Here is a 16,739-nt window from a genome sequence, read left to right as displayed (position 1 = left end):
GCACAAAGATAGGCGCAATTATCTCTTTGTGAACAACGTCTCTGAGCCAATACCAACTAAGTGTTAGTTGTGTGGTGACTTCACACTAGATAGGTCGAAGACTTCTAAGACTTTGAAGACTTGAAGGACACTTCAAGGACATTACTATATCAGTAGATAACTTCAAGGACTTTGAGGACACTTCAAGGACATTACTATATTAGTAGATAACTTCGAGGACTTTGAGGACTTTGAGGACACTTCAAGGACAGACCTCTAAGACACTTCGGGGACACATACCATACTAGGAATTGTTTATATTTGTTTACATAGACTCGCCCATAGTGCAGAGTTCACAAGTCTTACATGCTTCGTGCATTGACTTTGAACTCTCAGGTACTAGTACTTTACTTATTTACACAATAATATCAAGTGCATTGACTTTGAACTCTCAGTTCTTCTAACAGGTTATGAGCCCTGCGCTTTAGCAGTCAAATCTGTCGCTGGAGTTCACTGTCTTTGGGCCAACTTAGTGCGCATTTTCCCTCCTCTCGCATCCAGCCACTGGTGCTCTCCCCACCCATTATCCCTTGCTCTCTTTGTTGAAAATCAGCAAAGACAGCCTTTCCTTCAAATTCTACCAAGCCCTTGCCCTTAATTCGTCCCACTGCTGCAAAACTGCGCCGTCTCCTTCGCCATGTCCTCAGAAGACTCGAAATCTATTTGCACTGTCACCAAACTCACTTCTACCAACTATGCTACCTGGAAGGGTGAGATGAAGGCCTATCTTCGAGTCAAGGGTCTCTGGTTGCTTGTCAATGGCATCGAGACTCGACCTACAGAGACAGAAGCTGCAGCAAAGTGGGACACCAAGGCAGACAAGGCAGCTGGGGAGCTGTATCTGGCGTGCTCTGTAGAGCAAAGGACCCATATCGACGCTGTCCAGGACGACCCTGTCAAGATTTGGACCACCCTGGCTTCCACGCACCTCCAGAAGCGTCCTGGCGCGCGCTTCAATGCCTGGGACGACTTCTTCTCCATTAGGAAGCAGCCTGACGAGTCCTTGAGCACCCTCATTGCCAGGATCGAAGATGGCATGTCCAAAGTCCAGGAGCTTCGACCTTCAGACCCATCCAAGCCTTACACCATCAAGGAACTCGATCAAGAGCTGGTCTGCATGACCATGGTTCGTTCCCTGGGCGAGGAGTCCTCCAATTTTGCGTCGTCTTGGATGCTACTCAAGTCCTTGGACAAGGAGGAACTGAAGGCAGCATTCCTGGCTGAGGAAACCCAAAGGAGGAGACGTCCTGAAGGTTCTGGGACCGATGCAGCGCTGTTTACTGCGTCTGGAGACTGTAGATGCGGCACTTCTGTCACTTGCTGGTAATGCAAGTCTTCGCACTTTTGACCCATCCCATCCACTTTGCCCCTTGCAACTCGATGCACATGCTGACTGGAATGCAGACACAGGTGCTACCTCTCACATGACCCCCCATCGTCACTGGCTGCGCAATTATGCGCCCAAACGCGTCTCCATCAAGCTCGCAGACAACAACATAGTCTATTCAGCTGGCGAGGGCACAGTGGTATTCAGTCCAGTCATTAATGGGAGGCGTGTCGAAGCTGTAGAATTCACTAGAGTCCTTCATGTACCAGATTTGCGAAATAATCTACTATCTGTCCTATATCTAACTCGCAACATGGGGTTCGCTGTGCTCATTAATGCATCTAAGATGTCCTTCGAACGCCCCACTGGTACCCCACTGTTTGTAGCCAGCATCAGCAACTCGAATGCTGCATTCCTGGATGGTTCTACTGTTGCAATAACTGAATATGCGTCTGCAGCTGCGACTCTGCCCCTAGACTTCGACCTATGGCACAGGAGGCTCGCTCACCATCACCTAGAAGGTATTAAGACGCTTATAAGGGAGAAGCTCGTCACTGGGATGACCATAGAGTCGAAATCTGCACCAAATCCTATCTGCGAACCATGCCTAGCTGGCAAGATGCACGCAAACCCCTTCCCTCCTTCTGAATGGCGCGCTTCCAGGCCTCTCGAGCTCGTCCACACCGACGTGCACCAAGTCCCTCACCCCAGCTTCTCAGGATTTCGCTATTGGGTGTCCTTCATAGACGACTACTCCAGATTCAGATTCGTCCTGCCCATCAAAGCAAAGTCTGATGTCTTTGAGGCCTTCAAGACATTCAAGGCTTATGCTGAGAACCAGTCAGAGCGAAAATCAAGATCCTGAGGGACGACAAGGGAGGGGAGTACATGAGCAATGCTTTCTTGCAGTTCACCAACTCCTGCGGCATAGAGCGCCAGCACACAGTCCAAGCACGACCTCAGCAGAATGGTGTTGCAGAGCGAGCCAACAGGCTGATCTCTGAGCGCATCACCACCATGCTGGATGAAACTGGCCTACCCTAAGGCATTCTGGGGCGAGGCTCTAGGTGCCCTAGTGCACGTGTGGAACAGATGCCCCACAAGCGCAGTGAAAAGCGCCACTCCCTACGAACTGTGGCATGGAAGGAAGCCAGATGTCTCCCATCTTCGAGTCTGGGGTTGCACTGCCTATGTGCACGTGCAGAAGGACAAGAGAGAAGGACTCGGATCTCACATGGAGAAATGCGTGTTCATTGGGTATCCTCAGGGCTACAAGGGCTGGAAGTTCTATAATACCTACTACTAAGAAGACAGTAATATCAGAACGAGCTGATTTCGATGAAAGATATTTCCCCCTCTCGAAGCGACCTACTGAGCCTTCCATACCAGTCCCTACTGCACCTACACTTGCAGCAACTCGCCCTACTGTCCCACCTATTCCACAGACACGAAGGACATTCCCAATACCTGACTGATTCAGATGCTGATGAATGAATCCAGCTCTGATGAGTATCAGGATCATGGGGGGAGCAATGGTCCTCCAGATGCGCCTCCTGCTGCCCCTGTAGTCCCTAATATTGATCCAGATCCTCCTAAAGTCCGAGCCTCACCTCCAACTCCATCCCCACCACCATCTCCACCTCCTAGACCGCCCTCGCCCATTGGCATTGGAGCCAGACTGCCCAGGCGCAATAGAACCAAGCCTAGAGAGTGGTGGAAGCTATCTCCAGCCCAACTACACTCTGATGTGGATGATGACATTGAGGACGCGGATCTTGGCCATGAGATTGTTCTCTCTGCAGCTTCACCAGCTGAACCCCTGTCCTACTCCGAAGCTCTGAAGCGCCCTGATGCGGAGCAGTGGAAACAAGCTGCCATGGAGGAGCTGAACGCCCACAGCATCAATGGCACTTGGCAGCTCGTCCCCAGACCTGCTGGAAAGAAGGTCATAGGCTGCAAGTGGGTGTTCAAGGTGAAGCGCAATGCAGACGGATCTGTGGAGCGCTACAAAGGCAGATTGGTGGCCAAAGGCTACAATCAAAGACCTGGCTTCGACTACCTCGAAATATTTGCGCCCACAGTCAGAATGTCCAGCATAAGAGTCGTCCTAGCCATGGCCGCCATTCACGACCTCCACCTGCGCTCTATAGACATATCTCATGCCTACCTCAATGGGGAGATGGACTGCGACGTCTACATGGAGCAGCCTGAGGGATTTGTTGAAGGAGATGCCAAAGAGATGGTTTGCTTGTTGAAGAAGAGCATATATGGCACCAAGCAAGGAGGCAACAGATGGAACCAGAAAATGCGCTCTGTGCTCGAGTCTTTGGGCTACACTCAGTCCTACTCAGACGCGTCCATCTACATCTATCTAAAGGACAATGTAAGGATCATTCTGCCAGTCTTCGTAGATGACATGACCTTTGCTTCGAAATCTGCTGCTGCCATCGACCGCACCATCAAGGAGCTCTCCCAGCACTTCAAGCTTCGCGATCTCGGTCCCACCACTCAGCTTCTGGGCATCAAGATAGACAGAGACTGGTCTAAACACTCCATCACCATATCTCAACAGCAGTACTGTCTAGACATCCTCGAGCGTTTTGGCATGGCTGATTGCAAGCCCATATCCACTCCCATGCAGCCCAACCTTCGACTCAGTCGCTCCCAGAGCCCCCAGACGCCTGAAGAGGTCCAGCTCATGAAGACCGTCCCATACCTGGCTGCAGTAGGCGCCCTGATGTACCTGGCAACAACAACTCGACCAGACATTGCCCACGCTGTTGGTTATCTTGCCAGATTCAACTCGAATCCAGGATTAGCTCACTGGCAAGCTGTCAAGCACCTGCTTCGCTATCTCAGAGGTACTGCCGACTACAAGATCACTTATGCGCCTGATCCATCAAGCACCGAACTGTTCTCAACCTATTCCGATGCTGATCATGGTGGATGCAAGGACACAGGGCGCTCCACTGGTGGATACTTGGTGAAGATTGGCTCTGGAGTCGTCTCGTGGTCTTCTAAGCTACAAAGCATTGTTGCGCTATCTACTACCGAAGCAGAGTACATCTCTGCAGTCTCAGCAGGCAAGGAGATCCGATGGATGCGAAACTTGCTGCAGGAGATGGGATTCTCCACCACTGCACCATCCATACTTAGAATAGACAACCAGAGCGCCATATCTGTTGCCAAACACCCAGAACACCACGGGAGGATGAAGCAACTGGATCTTAGTTGGTATTGGCTCAGAGACGTTGTTCACAAAGAGATAATTGCGCCTATCTTTGTGCCCACAGCTGATCAGCCAGCCGACATCTTGACAAAGTCTTTGAGTCGACCCAAGGTGGAACTATTTTGCAGAATGATGGGACTACACAGATGAGGGGGGAGTTGTTAGAGATTAGAGATGTGTTCAGTCAGGGGGGAGTGTTAGTTGTGTGGTGACTTCACACTAGATAGGTCAAAGACTTCTAAGACTTTGAGGACTTTGAGGACACTTCAAGGACATTACTATATTAGTAGATAACTTCGAGGACTTTGAGGACTTCGAGGACACTTTGAGGACAGACCTCTAAGACACTTCGGGGACACATACCATACTAGGAATTGTTTATATTTGTTTACATAGACTCGCCCATAGTGCAGAGTTCACAAGTCTTACATGCTTTGTGCATTGACTTTGAACTCTCAGGTACAGTACTTTACTTATTTACACAATAATATCAAGTGCATTGACTTTGAACTCTCAGTTCTTCTACACTCACATATTGTCGACGGTATTGACAACTTGCTTACCAATGCTCACAAGTGAGTTCACCCATGGCAGGCAAATTGGGCAAGCAAGAAGGACATTGTCACTAACATGCTCACATCCCTGAAGCATGACATCAATGTGCTCCAGCAACATCCCTTGACATACCGCAATATCATCATCTTTGTTGCCCAAGCACAACACTCATTCCTCGACATCATAGCTTTCATGGACTACATTGAGATAGTTCAACCTTGTCTCACCTTAGGCTGGTCCTCTTGGAGTCCACTTGATGGGAACTCAAGATGGATGGGCTGCTTTACTACTGATTCAAAGACTTGCGATATATTTCTCAATGCCGGTGTGTGTTAGTTGTGTGGTGACTTCACACTAGATAGATCGAAGACTTCTAAGACTTCGAAGACTTGAAGGACACTTCAAGGACATTACTATATTAGTAGATAACTTCGAGGACTTCGAGGACACATACCATACTAGGAATTGTTTTTTGTTTACATAGACTCGCCCATAGTGCAGAGTTCACAAGTATTACATGCTTCATGCATTGACTTTGAACTCTCAGGTATGGTACTTTACTTATTTACACAATAATACCAAGTGCATTGACTTTGAACTCTCAGTTCTTCTAACAGTGTGCCTGTGTGGCTTGTTCACGCAGAGGCTTATATTTCTCCCCAGATGAACATCATCAAACTGGTCGTCCACATTCCCAGACGATCTGACAAAGAGTGTCTATTGTGAAGGCAACATCACATGGCCATTCTCCCTCCTGTTGTTAGTTGTGTGGTAACTTCACACTAGATAGGTCGAAGACTTCTAAGACTTCGAAGACTTGAAGGACACTTCAAGGACATTACTATATTAGTAGATTGTAAGGAGTGAACTTAGTCAATGCAGTAGGCATAGTTATCGAATCAAATCTGTAAGACTGTATCAATTTGGTGTTTGAAAAGATTAAAGTGAACTCGCATCACAAAGACAAACTAACAATGGGCCTGAGTGATTTTAACACACATAGCATGGTGTTAGAAGAACTGAGAGTTCAAAGTCAATGCACTTGATATTATTGTGTAAATAAGTAAAGTACTGTACCTGAGAGTTCAAAGTCAATGCACGAAGCATGTAAGACTTGTGAACTCTGCACTATGGGCGGAAGCATGTTTGTTCATGCTGGGGCAACGAAGTGTTGAAAGCCACTGATCAGGCCAAGAACACCAATGAGGTCCGCCAGAAGATTGTCGGTAATTTCCTGTGAAACGGATCAATCACCACGTCATTTGAATGCAGTGGCAAAGGGAAAGTTACTTACTCACACTGTCAACATACATGTGTAGAAACAAGATACAAAGACAATCTCATCAAAGCCTTGGGAATCTGAAAGAACATCTGCCTTCAGGGCTGAACTGGTGCGCTGGGTATCCGAGAGCCTGTGTCCATTCGATATTGTCAAGGACCGCGCATTTCAGTCACTGATGAAGACAGGGAGACCCGAATACTACATACCTTCGCCATCCACCCTTTCGCGTGATGTTCGACAAGTCTTCGTGCGAACTCGGCAGCGCGTTGCTACAATGCTACAGGTAAGTGATTTTTCATTAATAAACAAACAAATAATCAATACATACCAGGAATACGATGGTAAAATAAATTTTACCACTGACGGTTGGTCGTCACCCAACCATCGCGCATTGGTCGCGTTTTCGGCCCACTTTGAGCACGAGGGAGAGCTGCTAAGCATACCATTAGATGTTGTGGAAGTCGGGAAGGTAAACACTTACCTATCTAGTAGCATGTGAGCTAAGGGGTTCATAGTCCCACACTGGCGAAGAGCTTGCAGAGACATTTGCCAAAATGCTAGAAGAATTCGGCATATCAGAAAAGGTAATGGTTCAAAAAAAATAATAAACCTACATGCAACTAAATCCACGGTGCACAGATCCTGAGCGTGACGTGTGATAATGCGTCCAATAACGACACCATGATTTGTGAACTGAGCGGCAAGGTGCTGGAGTTTGGTGGGCCAACCACTCATACCAGGTGTTTCCTCCATACCGTCAATCTGGTGGCGAAATCCTTGATCCGTGAATTTGATGTGAAGAAACAGGAAGCCGACCAAGCATTGGTGCATAGTACTGATAAGGAGCTAGAAGAACTTAGCACAGAGATGGAAGAGGATGCAGGGGCAATGGACGAGGTAGATAACAACAAAGGATTTGTCGATGAGGTTGAATTGTTGGATGAGCAAGAGCAGGTCGCACTAAACAAATCAATTCGCCCAGTCAAATTAGCGCTGGTCAAAGTAAGTGCATGCAACAAAAGAGAACTCACCGTTGACCTCAACTTATGCCCCAGCTGTGCAAGCTCGCATCCAAGATCATCCATTCGACTACTATCGTCCTTCCCGCATGGCAGGGCATCCTCAAGGATTTGTCGCAAGCCCAAACCCTCATGCCACGGGATGTCGCTACATGATGGAATTCCACGTTCGATATGTTGGACTATGCGCTTGCGCATCGAGAGGCCGTAGATGCTGTTACGCAACGGCGGGACTTAGGTTTACGAAAGTATGAGTTGGAGGACACCAAGTGGGTGATACTACAGCAATTGTGGGATGTACTTAAGGTTTGTGCGTTTTCCGACACCACACATGCTCATGTGACATTGTTTGCACTTGTTAGATTCTAAAGGACGCCACACTTTACTTCTCGCATGCAACACCCAACCTTGCGATGGTGATCCCAGCCATGGATCACGTCGACAAGATGCTCACCTCCTATTCCCAAAACAAGAAGTATCTGCCCTCAATTTGTTCGGCAGTTCAGCTGGCAACAAACACACTCAACCAGTACTATCAGCTTACCGACAAGTCTCGCACATATCGAATCTCGATGGGTAAGTTCTGTTCAATATTCACAGGTTTTTTTTCTAACATTATACTAGTGTTACATCCCCAACATAAGCTGGCATACTTTAAGGCGGCACATTGGGAAGACAGCTGGATCAAGACTCCGGAGCAACTCGTGTGTGAAGAGTTTGAATGATCATACTCATCAGCCAATGTCGACTCTGACCTAAGGTGTGAGGAGGATGTCTTGGAGTCAAATGGTGATATACAGATGGTATTTTTTCCATTTGCTTTTTACTTGGTGTTCGTACTGACTAAATCTTAGAGCGACAACATTTTTGACAACCTCCCAGCACTCGCAGCCCCCAAACCTACTGACTTGGGCTCAGAACTCAACTGTTATCTTAGTACAGACGTGGAACGTGTCACCAACCCTATCGGTTGGTGGAACAAACATCGCAAATTGTTCCCCTGGCTGTCACACATGGCAATTGACTATCTAACCATCCCTGGTATGTAGTGTTTTCCTTTAATACATCGTAAGCTCACATTGCCTATAGCAACATCTGTAGATGTTGAACGTCTCTTCAGTCGCGGGCGTCTCATCCTGTCACACATCAGAAATCGTTTATCGGCGCAGTCAACTCGTGCGCTGCTTTGTGTTGGTTTATGGAGCGAGTTGGGCCTGGTCAAAGATGAGGATATCATTCACGTTTCTAAGCTCCCAGATGTTGTTGGCGAAGAGGAAGCAATGGATGAGGGCTGGGACAGAATTAATATCCAGGTAGAATAATCACATTTGTTTTCGTTATCTCATGCTATTGATTATTTTGTGCGTGTTCATCATCTCTTTGTTTTGTGCGTGTTCTTTCTCGTGACCCGCAGGTATACCCCTTGAGGGCAATACCCCGGGTCCATTATGTTGATATCCGCACAAAAACCTGCACCTGCACGACGGGTATGGGTACGACTGCCCATACCCACGGGTTTACCCCTGCAGTTCCCTATACCTAGATTACATAAGCATGCTCTTTGCATTTTCCTCATCCACATATAGTTGAACTTCCTCAGTGACTTCTACTAAGTCCACTGAGGTCAGTACAATATTCATATTACTTACATCTAGCTAATGGTCTCTGCAGCTCGTGTACTCACTGCAGGTATATACATTTAATATAGTGACTTCTACTAAGTCCACTGAGCTTGTGTACTTGCTGCAGGTTATGAGCCCTGCACTCGTTAATTTTTAACCAGATTAAAGTACACAAAAGAAACCTGTCACCATGTCCAGCTTAAGCACCAAACTCAGAGATGACTTTCTTTGCGTCCCAAAACTTATTGTGAATGGAAAAAATTGGATGACCTACAAGGATAGGTTGTTGTGGTCCGTCAATGCTCGTGGGTTCCTTGGTCACCTAGAGGGTACCGAGAAGAAACTGTAGACCCCTCGACATTGTTGGGAAGAGGAGCATCGTGGACACCAACCACGTCAGACGAGGTTAGGGAGCTCGCAGCATACAGAATTGCTGTAAAGGAATGGAGGATGGGTGAGGCTATAATGAAGCAGCAAATAGCTGGCATGATCCCTGACTCTCTGTTTATACAAGTTAAAAACTTGGAAACGGCAGGAGAAATCTTCAAGTACCTATCCAATCTCTTCAAAAAGTGGTTTCGAGTTGTGTCCATTGAGCTATTGCGAAAACTGCAGGACCAGAAATGCCCTGAGAAGGGCAACATCCGAGAGCACTTTGACAAACTGCACATCATCAAAGAGCAGCTATCCTCACTTGGCCACGCCCCAACAGATGAGAGTTTTGCGGCCATAATCATGAGCTCACTGTTAGAAGAACTGAGAGTTCAAAGTCAATGCACTTGATATTATTGTGTAAATAAGTAAAGTACTATACCTGAGAGTTCAAAGTCAATGCACAAAGCATGTAAGACTTGTGAACTCTGCACTATGGGCGAGTCTATGTAAACAAATATAAACAATTCCTAGTATGGTATGTGTCCTCAAAGTGTCTTAGAGGTCTGTCCTGAAAGTGTCCTCGAAGTCCTCAAAGTTATCTACTAATATAGTAATGTCCTTGAAGTGTCCTTCAAGTCTTCGAAGTCTTAGAAGTCTTCGACCTATCTAGTGTGAAGTCACCACACAACTAACAACCAATACACTCACCTAGACTTGGACAGCAACTTGCATTTTTTTTTTATCTTTGCCTATATTGGCTAGCGAGTCCCGAGTCCAAAGTACTGACACTTGGTAGTCAATACAATCCCCAAGTTGTTTGAACCCTACATCAATGGATAATAAATACAAATACAGAATTCATGTCCATTTGTAGCACCAGGTATTGTGTTTCAGCACTCGACACTCAGTGATTTGTGCCATAAATGAAAATTGGACATGTTGCATACATGTTTTCAGGTTTCGGGCCTCAGCACTCGGCACTCAATGATTTGTTTAATGTAAATGAAAAATGGGCATGTTGCACACCAGGTTTTGAGTTTCAGGTTTCAGCATTTGACACTTGGTGTTTTATGCAATGAGTGAAAAATGGACATGTTGCACACCGGGTTTCGAGTTTTGGGTTTTGACACTCAACACTCAGTGATTTGTGCAATGAGTAAAAAATGGAAATATTGCATACATGTTTTTGGGTTTTGGGCTTCAGAATTTGGGCTTCAGATGTCGGGTTTCGGGCCTTGGCACTTGGCACTCTGCACTTGGTGATTTGTGTACTGGGTCTCAAGTTTCGGGTTTTGGTACTCGACACTCAGTGAGTTGTGCAATGAGGGAAAAATGGATATGTTGTATACATATTATCAGGTTTCAGGCTTTGGGTTTCAGGCTTCGGATGTCGAGTTTTGGGCCTCGGACATCAGAGCTCAGGCCTCAGCACTCAGCACTTGGTGATTTGTGTACCGGGTGTCGAGTTTCGGGTTTTGGTACTTGACACTCCATGATTTGTGCAATGAGGGAAATATGGATATGTTGTATACATATTTTCAGGTTTCAGGCTTTGGACATCGGGCTTCGGGCCTCAGCACTTGGCAGTTGGTGATTTGTGTACCAGGTGTCGAGTTTCAGGTTTTGGTGTTACGACTTGGATAGTATCTGTTGGTGACACTCAAACAGAGTGTGTGCCGTCAACGGTTGAGGACGTCCCTGGGCTAGCCCAAGGTTAGGGGTCTTACTTGGCAAAGCTTTGGCAAGTAAGATTTAATGTCTATGTCCAAATTGGGTAGCTTATGTCAAGCAGGGCTCGACAATAAGCGTATCTGCCAAGGCTTACAACACCCGATGGTTAATTGTAAGATCTGCATTAATAGAAGGACAGAAGTCCGACTAGTTAACAGGGGCTTTGCTCGTTGATGAAGTCGATGAGTAAAGATCGAGACTAGGGACTTATCCGCAATGAGCAGATAAGAAGATAGAATATAGACTGCTGGATAGGCAGAAGGAATCACTCTTGTTAGGAGTAGGAGGTCAAGAACCAAGTAGATTCAAGTTAAGGAACTAGATACATGGTAGTGAGTTTATATAGAGGAGAGGAAGCATATTAGTGGATGATAACTTGTACTACTGAAAGGAGAACTGGTCAAAGGATGATACTAGAAAAGGAAGGCACATTCAAGGTGAGTCATAGGCGAACCAGAACGTGCGGATAAGAAATGAGTCAAAGAACAGAACAGGAAGTGAAACAAGCAGGGGCACGATTGTGCAACTGCAGAGCTAAGTATAACTACAAATGTGCGACTGTGCACTGAGTCATAGGTCAAGAAAGGAAACAGGGCAAAGGGGATGCAACGTGCATCGTATCATAGGTTACCGTTCTGACGGTAAGGGTAAAGGGGACTGTCCACAGGATCAGTCAACGGGTGGAACGGAGCATGGGTATGCTTCATCAGAGAAAGGGTCCGGCCAAATGTACTGGCTTTGCTGGAGCGACAGGTAGAGGGCAAAAGGGAATGCGAGGATGACAAGGATAACAAGAGCAAGGTCGGGGTAAGGGTGTGATGCAAGGGCAGAGACAAGGAGGATAAGGAGAAAAATGGTAGGGGCCCAAGTGTCTAGATGTTCTTGTAACATTCGGTACTCGACACTCGGTGATTTGTGCAATGAGTGAAATATGGATATGTTGTACACATATTTTCGGGTTTCAGGCTTTGGGTTTTGGGCTTCAGACATCAGGCTTTGGGCCTCGGCACTCAGCACTCTGCACTTGGTGATTTGTGTACCAGGTGTCGAGTTTTGGGTTTCAGTACTTGACACTTGGTGATTGGTGCAGTGAGGGAAATATGGATATGTTGTATACGTATTTTTGGGTTTCAGGCTTCGGGTTTCAGGCTTCGGACATCGGGCTTTGGGCCTCGGCACTCAGCACTCGGCACTTGGTGATTTTTGTACTGTGCTTCGAGTTTTGGGTTTTGGCACTCAACACTCAGTGATTTGTGCAATGAGTGAAATATTGATATGTTGCATACATATTTTTGGGTTTCAGACTTTGGGTTTCGGTCTTCGGACATCAGGGCTCGGGGCTCGGCACTCGGCACTTGGTGATTTGTGTACCGGGTGTCGAGTTTTGGGTTTTGGTACTTGACACTCGGTGATTGGTGCAGTGAGGGAAATATGGATATGTTATATCCATATTTTTGGGTTTCGGGTTTCGGACATTGGGGTTTGGGCCTCGGCACTTGGCATTTGATGATTTGTTTAATGTAAATGAAAAATGGGCATGTTGCATACCAGGTTTCAAGTTTTGGGTTTTGGCACTCGACACTCGGTGATTTGTGCAATGACTGAAAAATGGATATGTTATATACATGTTTTCGGGTTTCGGACTTCAGGTTTTGGGCCTCGGACTTTGGGGTTCAGCCCTCGGCACTCGGTACTTGGTGATTTGTGTACTGGGTCTCAAGTTTCGGATTTTGGCACTTGACACTTAGTGATTTGTGCAATGAATGAAAAATGGACATTTTGCATACATGTTTTTGGGTTCCAGGCTTCAGATTTTGGGTCTCAGGCTTCGAGTTTATCAGCACTCAGCACTCGGTGATTTGATAAATGGACTTTCAAGCTTCAGGCTTTGGGTGTTCAGGTGTTCATGTGTTTGGTGTAAGGAAATAGAAATTTCACACATTTTCACAAGTTTCCAGTTTCCAGTCTCAAGCTTTGGGTGTTCGGGTGTCCAGAATGGATATTGCACAATGGGATTTGGTTTTTGGGCATCTGGGACTCAGTAATCCGTGAATGTCAGACAGATATCTCACTACCTTGGACCACCCATCTATATAACATCCCCCTCCATCGGCCCACCCATCTATATAATGAATATTCCACCACTCCCTCAGCCCATCCATCTACAAAATAATTCCAGTATGTCGGCCCACCCATCTATACAATAAACCCTTACATCGGCCCACATGACATCTTTGAGGATATATATAATATCAGCATAGATGGGCCCACCCGTCTCCATCGGAAATAATATCCCTCCTGGCCCATCTGTCAACATCGGGGATATACATAACATCAGCCCATAGTCCGCTGGCCCATCTTATATGGGATATTACGTAGGTTGGGTGACCCGTATAATATGGAAATATGTCACTGTAATATGTGTTTCATCAGTGTCTTACTCATGGGTCTGGGAAAAAACTGCAGTATACCACAAACACTGTTTATATCCACAAAATTGGCAGGTCAGTGCACACCCATATCATGGCAGGTACGGTGTTTGCAGGTACGGGTGTGGTGGATCATTTATTCAACAAGATCAGTGCAGGAGTGGTATCGTGCTGCATGCATAGAGAAGGATGAAGCTGAGGAAGACAGGTCATTGCAAGAGTTGAATGAGTTAATACTTATAAAGTTACATCCCAAAAGGCTAGAGGCATCTTGAATACCCAAGGGTGCAAATTTCAAAGGTCAGTCTGACATCAAAGTAAGTGATGTCGAAGTCAGAATTAACAACTGTTTGGAACTGTTCAGCAAGGTTCAAACCAAAACAGAACTATTTGAGAGGACCAAGAACTGAGAACCGAGAACTGATTTCCAGTCCAGTTCTGACTGACATGAGAACCATGGACCAAACTGCACAGAACCAGACCATGGCAGCACTAGCACTGGCACTGTCTTGAATGATTCAAGACACCTTAGTTAGAACAACACAGTTAACTTGAAAATGCACCTATAGTACTGAATATGTTAAAATACGAGACATGTGTGTGTTTAGGCTCTGTACAGACACAGTATTCAATATTCAATATTTGCTGTCATGTAACAGCACCTTGTTTGTCTAAATGATCCCAGATTCCTTGTCCTAGCAATACCTATCACTATTGATCAGCCTTAATGGGAGGAACACAGGGAAAATGTATGGGTAGATCAACTGAAAAGGCCATTATGTCAAATCGTACCACTGGCAGACTTACTACATTGAAACATACCACCATGTCTATCAGTGATGCCTCTGTATCGTCTACTCGTTCTCTCCGATTGCAGGGACCTGTCAATGAGAAAGATGTATTATCAAGATCAGAGAGAACTCATAAAGCCCCTGTGCATTGGATGCATGAAGAAGAAGCCAGATTCCTCCAGTACCTCCTCACCCATAAGGCTCAGGCTGGTGATACTATGAGCTTCAAAAAATCAACCTTTCAAGGAGCTGTTGACAATATCAACAAAGTGTTTTCCAATCAATGTGAAGGGACAAAGACTGCAAGTGTCTGCAAGACAAAGTAGACCAATATAAGCACTATCACACTCATCCATTGCTGGCTGTAGCTTACTAATGTCTTGATAGCTAAAGAGTTCTTACAATACTGTTATCAACATCAAGAAAACATCAGGCTTTTCATGGAGTGATGAGCTTAGAGCAGGAATTACAGATGCACATGGGGACATTTGGGAGAAATATGTCAAGGTAAGCACCAATTTTTAACTATAGAACTCCCATTAAAGTGCCTGCAATACCAGAACAGTCCCACTGCGAAACCATTCAAAACCAAAGAATTCTCGTACTTCAATATAATCAACCAGATCATGCACCATGGGCCAAGCATTGCAAGAGGAAAGTTTGTTAAGTGTCAGCCCCAGGCCAGCCTAATGGCTTCTGTTGTACCCTCCAAGCCATCTTCCAGCACTCTCATGATGTCCCCTCCGCTGAATCCTCCAAGTCACATTCCCACCATGAACAATACCATGATTTTAATGCAACTTGTTTCTGCTGCTGACATGATCAACATTCATCAAGCATCTCCACTGGCCCAGGCATCCATGACACCTCCATCCTCAGGTTCACACTCCCAGCCACCTGCCAGTAGGCAGACTGTCTCATTCATTTTTTCTTCTACTACGAGCGACTCAGGGCTGACAAGTGTCAGCCAGACTAAGCACAAATTTAGTGCACTGCCAAATGATGGAGAATGGCAGTTGCAGAAGTGGTCCCGCCCTCCCTCAGTGTCTGTAGCAGCCCAGCAGGAGGGTAGTGTAGTACTGATGTCAATCGCAGATGCCTTACCTCATATAATCAACAATTTTACTATACCCTCCGAGTCTAGCATCCACACTGCTGTACCAGACCATCCTCCCTCCACTGACCTTGGACGTGTAATCAATTTGATTACTGAGACCAAGGGCTTGAATATGGATGATGTGATGGAACTTACAGATTACTTATCATCAAACCCAACTGAGGCAGTTGTGTTCACTAATTTTAAAGGTGCAGAATACAGGGCCAATGGGCACAGAGGAAGCTCTCTGTCATTCATTGTGGTGATATGTAGGTAGTAAATAGTACTAGTCTTTTGTCATAATGCTGGTCGTACTACAAGTGTTTCTATGTTCAAGTTCAAGTCTCACTATTACTAACGCACTTTTTATCTATCCATAGTGTGTAATTCAATGAGTATTGATACTGCCTAGTTTTAATTTGGCACTGGTACTGCAAGTCCACGCCAAGCTTGTTCTTCTAAGTAATCTACCCACATGGCAGCCGCTATTTCATCATAATGCTGATCAGCTCTTCTCCTCTCTCTACCATCTGCTGGCCCATCAGCCAGATTCCCCTGCAATTCCTCAGGCAACCAGTGCACACCATCATTCATGTCATCATCACCAGTAATATCCAAGATCTCACCATCTAAGTCAAAATCTTGACCAAAATTGGGGTCATGGCGACAGATGAAATTGTGCAAGGCACACAGGGCCAATGGTAAACATGCCTGAATGTCCATGCTGTACTCTGGAGGGAGTTGTAAGATGTGCCACTGATGTTCCACCACCTCAAATATGTGTTCAATTACATTGCGCAGTGAAGCATGGTGAAGGTTGAAAAATTCTTTAGCATTCTGTGGGCTTGAATACATGTCAAATGCAAGATCAAAAATGAAAGAAAAAACTGATGTGAGAGATGCCTGATGCCATTCTTTGAGGTGATAGCACACACCACGATATGGAACCAATAATGTGTCACAAGTACCAAACCCTGCATCTGCAAGCAGGTATCTTCCTTCTGGTATCCATAGGTCATGTTGGCGTGCATCATTTCAAAGTGCTGCATCAGCAGACGAGCCATCACAACCACAAAGTGAATAAATGAACAAAGAATCAAAATCACATATGAACAAACAATTCTGAAATATAAAACCCTTCTAGTTATGCATGAAGACCTGGTCAGTAGATGTTGTAAATGCCTGGACGTGTGTACCATCAACTGCACTAATACATTCATCAAAAAAGTGAAAGCAGGGGTCAT

At 45.8% G+C, this 16,739-nt stretch overlaps 3 protein-coding genes across 3 annotated transcripts; all 3 read left to right on the top strand.

Moving 5' to 3' along the window:
* Window positions 1-7,625: 7,625 nt before the first annotated feature.
* Window positions 7,626-8,176, top strand: EDB93DRAFT_1077728 (uncharacterized protein; the record flags this gene model as incomplete). Its single annotated transcript, XM_041445333.1, has 3 exons — window positions 7,626-7,757; window positions 7,823-8,027; window positions 8,076-8,176. 3 exons carry the CDS (start codon window positions 7,626-7,628, stop codon window positions 8,174-8,176), a joined length of 438 nt encoding a protein of 145 aa, XP_041311742.1.
* Window positions 8,177-9,275: 1,099 nt separating this feature from the next.
* Window positions 9,276-9,673, top strand: EDB93DRAFT_1067233 (uncharacterized protein; the record flags this gene model as incomplete). The annotated part of the gene is made up of 2 exons (XM_041444922.1): window positions 9,276-9,418; window positions 9,445-9,673. Coding segments are annotated over 2 exons (372 nt in total), but the record flags the coding sequence as incomplete, so codon positions are not given.
* Window positions 9,674-14,434: 4,761 nt separating this feature from the next.
* EDB93DRAFT_1246498 (uncharacterized protein) lies at window positions 14,435-15,761 on the top strand (the record flags this gene model as incomplete). Its single annotated transcript, XM_041452455.1, has 4 exons — window positions 14,435-14,707; window positions 14,787-14,906; window positions 14,960-15,637; window positions 15,705-15,761. 4 exons carry the CDS (start codon window positions 14,435-14,437, stop codon window positions 15,759-15,761), a joined length of 1,128 nt encoding a protein of 375 aa, XP_041311740.1.
* Between the last annotated feature and the right edge of the window lie 978 nt (window positions 15,762-16,739).

The sequence above is a fragment of the Suillus bovinus genome, assembly GCF_016758785.1.
Source record: "Suillus bovinus strain UH-Sbo-P2 chromosome Unknown EDB93scaffold_6, whole genome shotgun sequence".
Classification (NCBI taxonomy): domain Eukaryota; kingdom Fungi; phylum Basidiomycota; class Agaricomycetes; order Boletales; family Suillaceae; genus Suillus; species Suillus bovinus.
The sequence above is the reverse complement of the archived record's forward strand: the minus strand, read 5'-3'. Positions and strand labels throughout refer to the sequence as shown.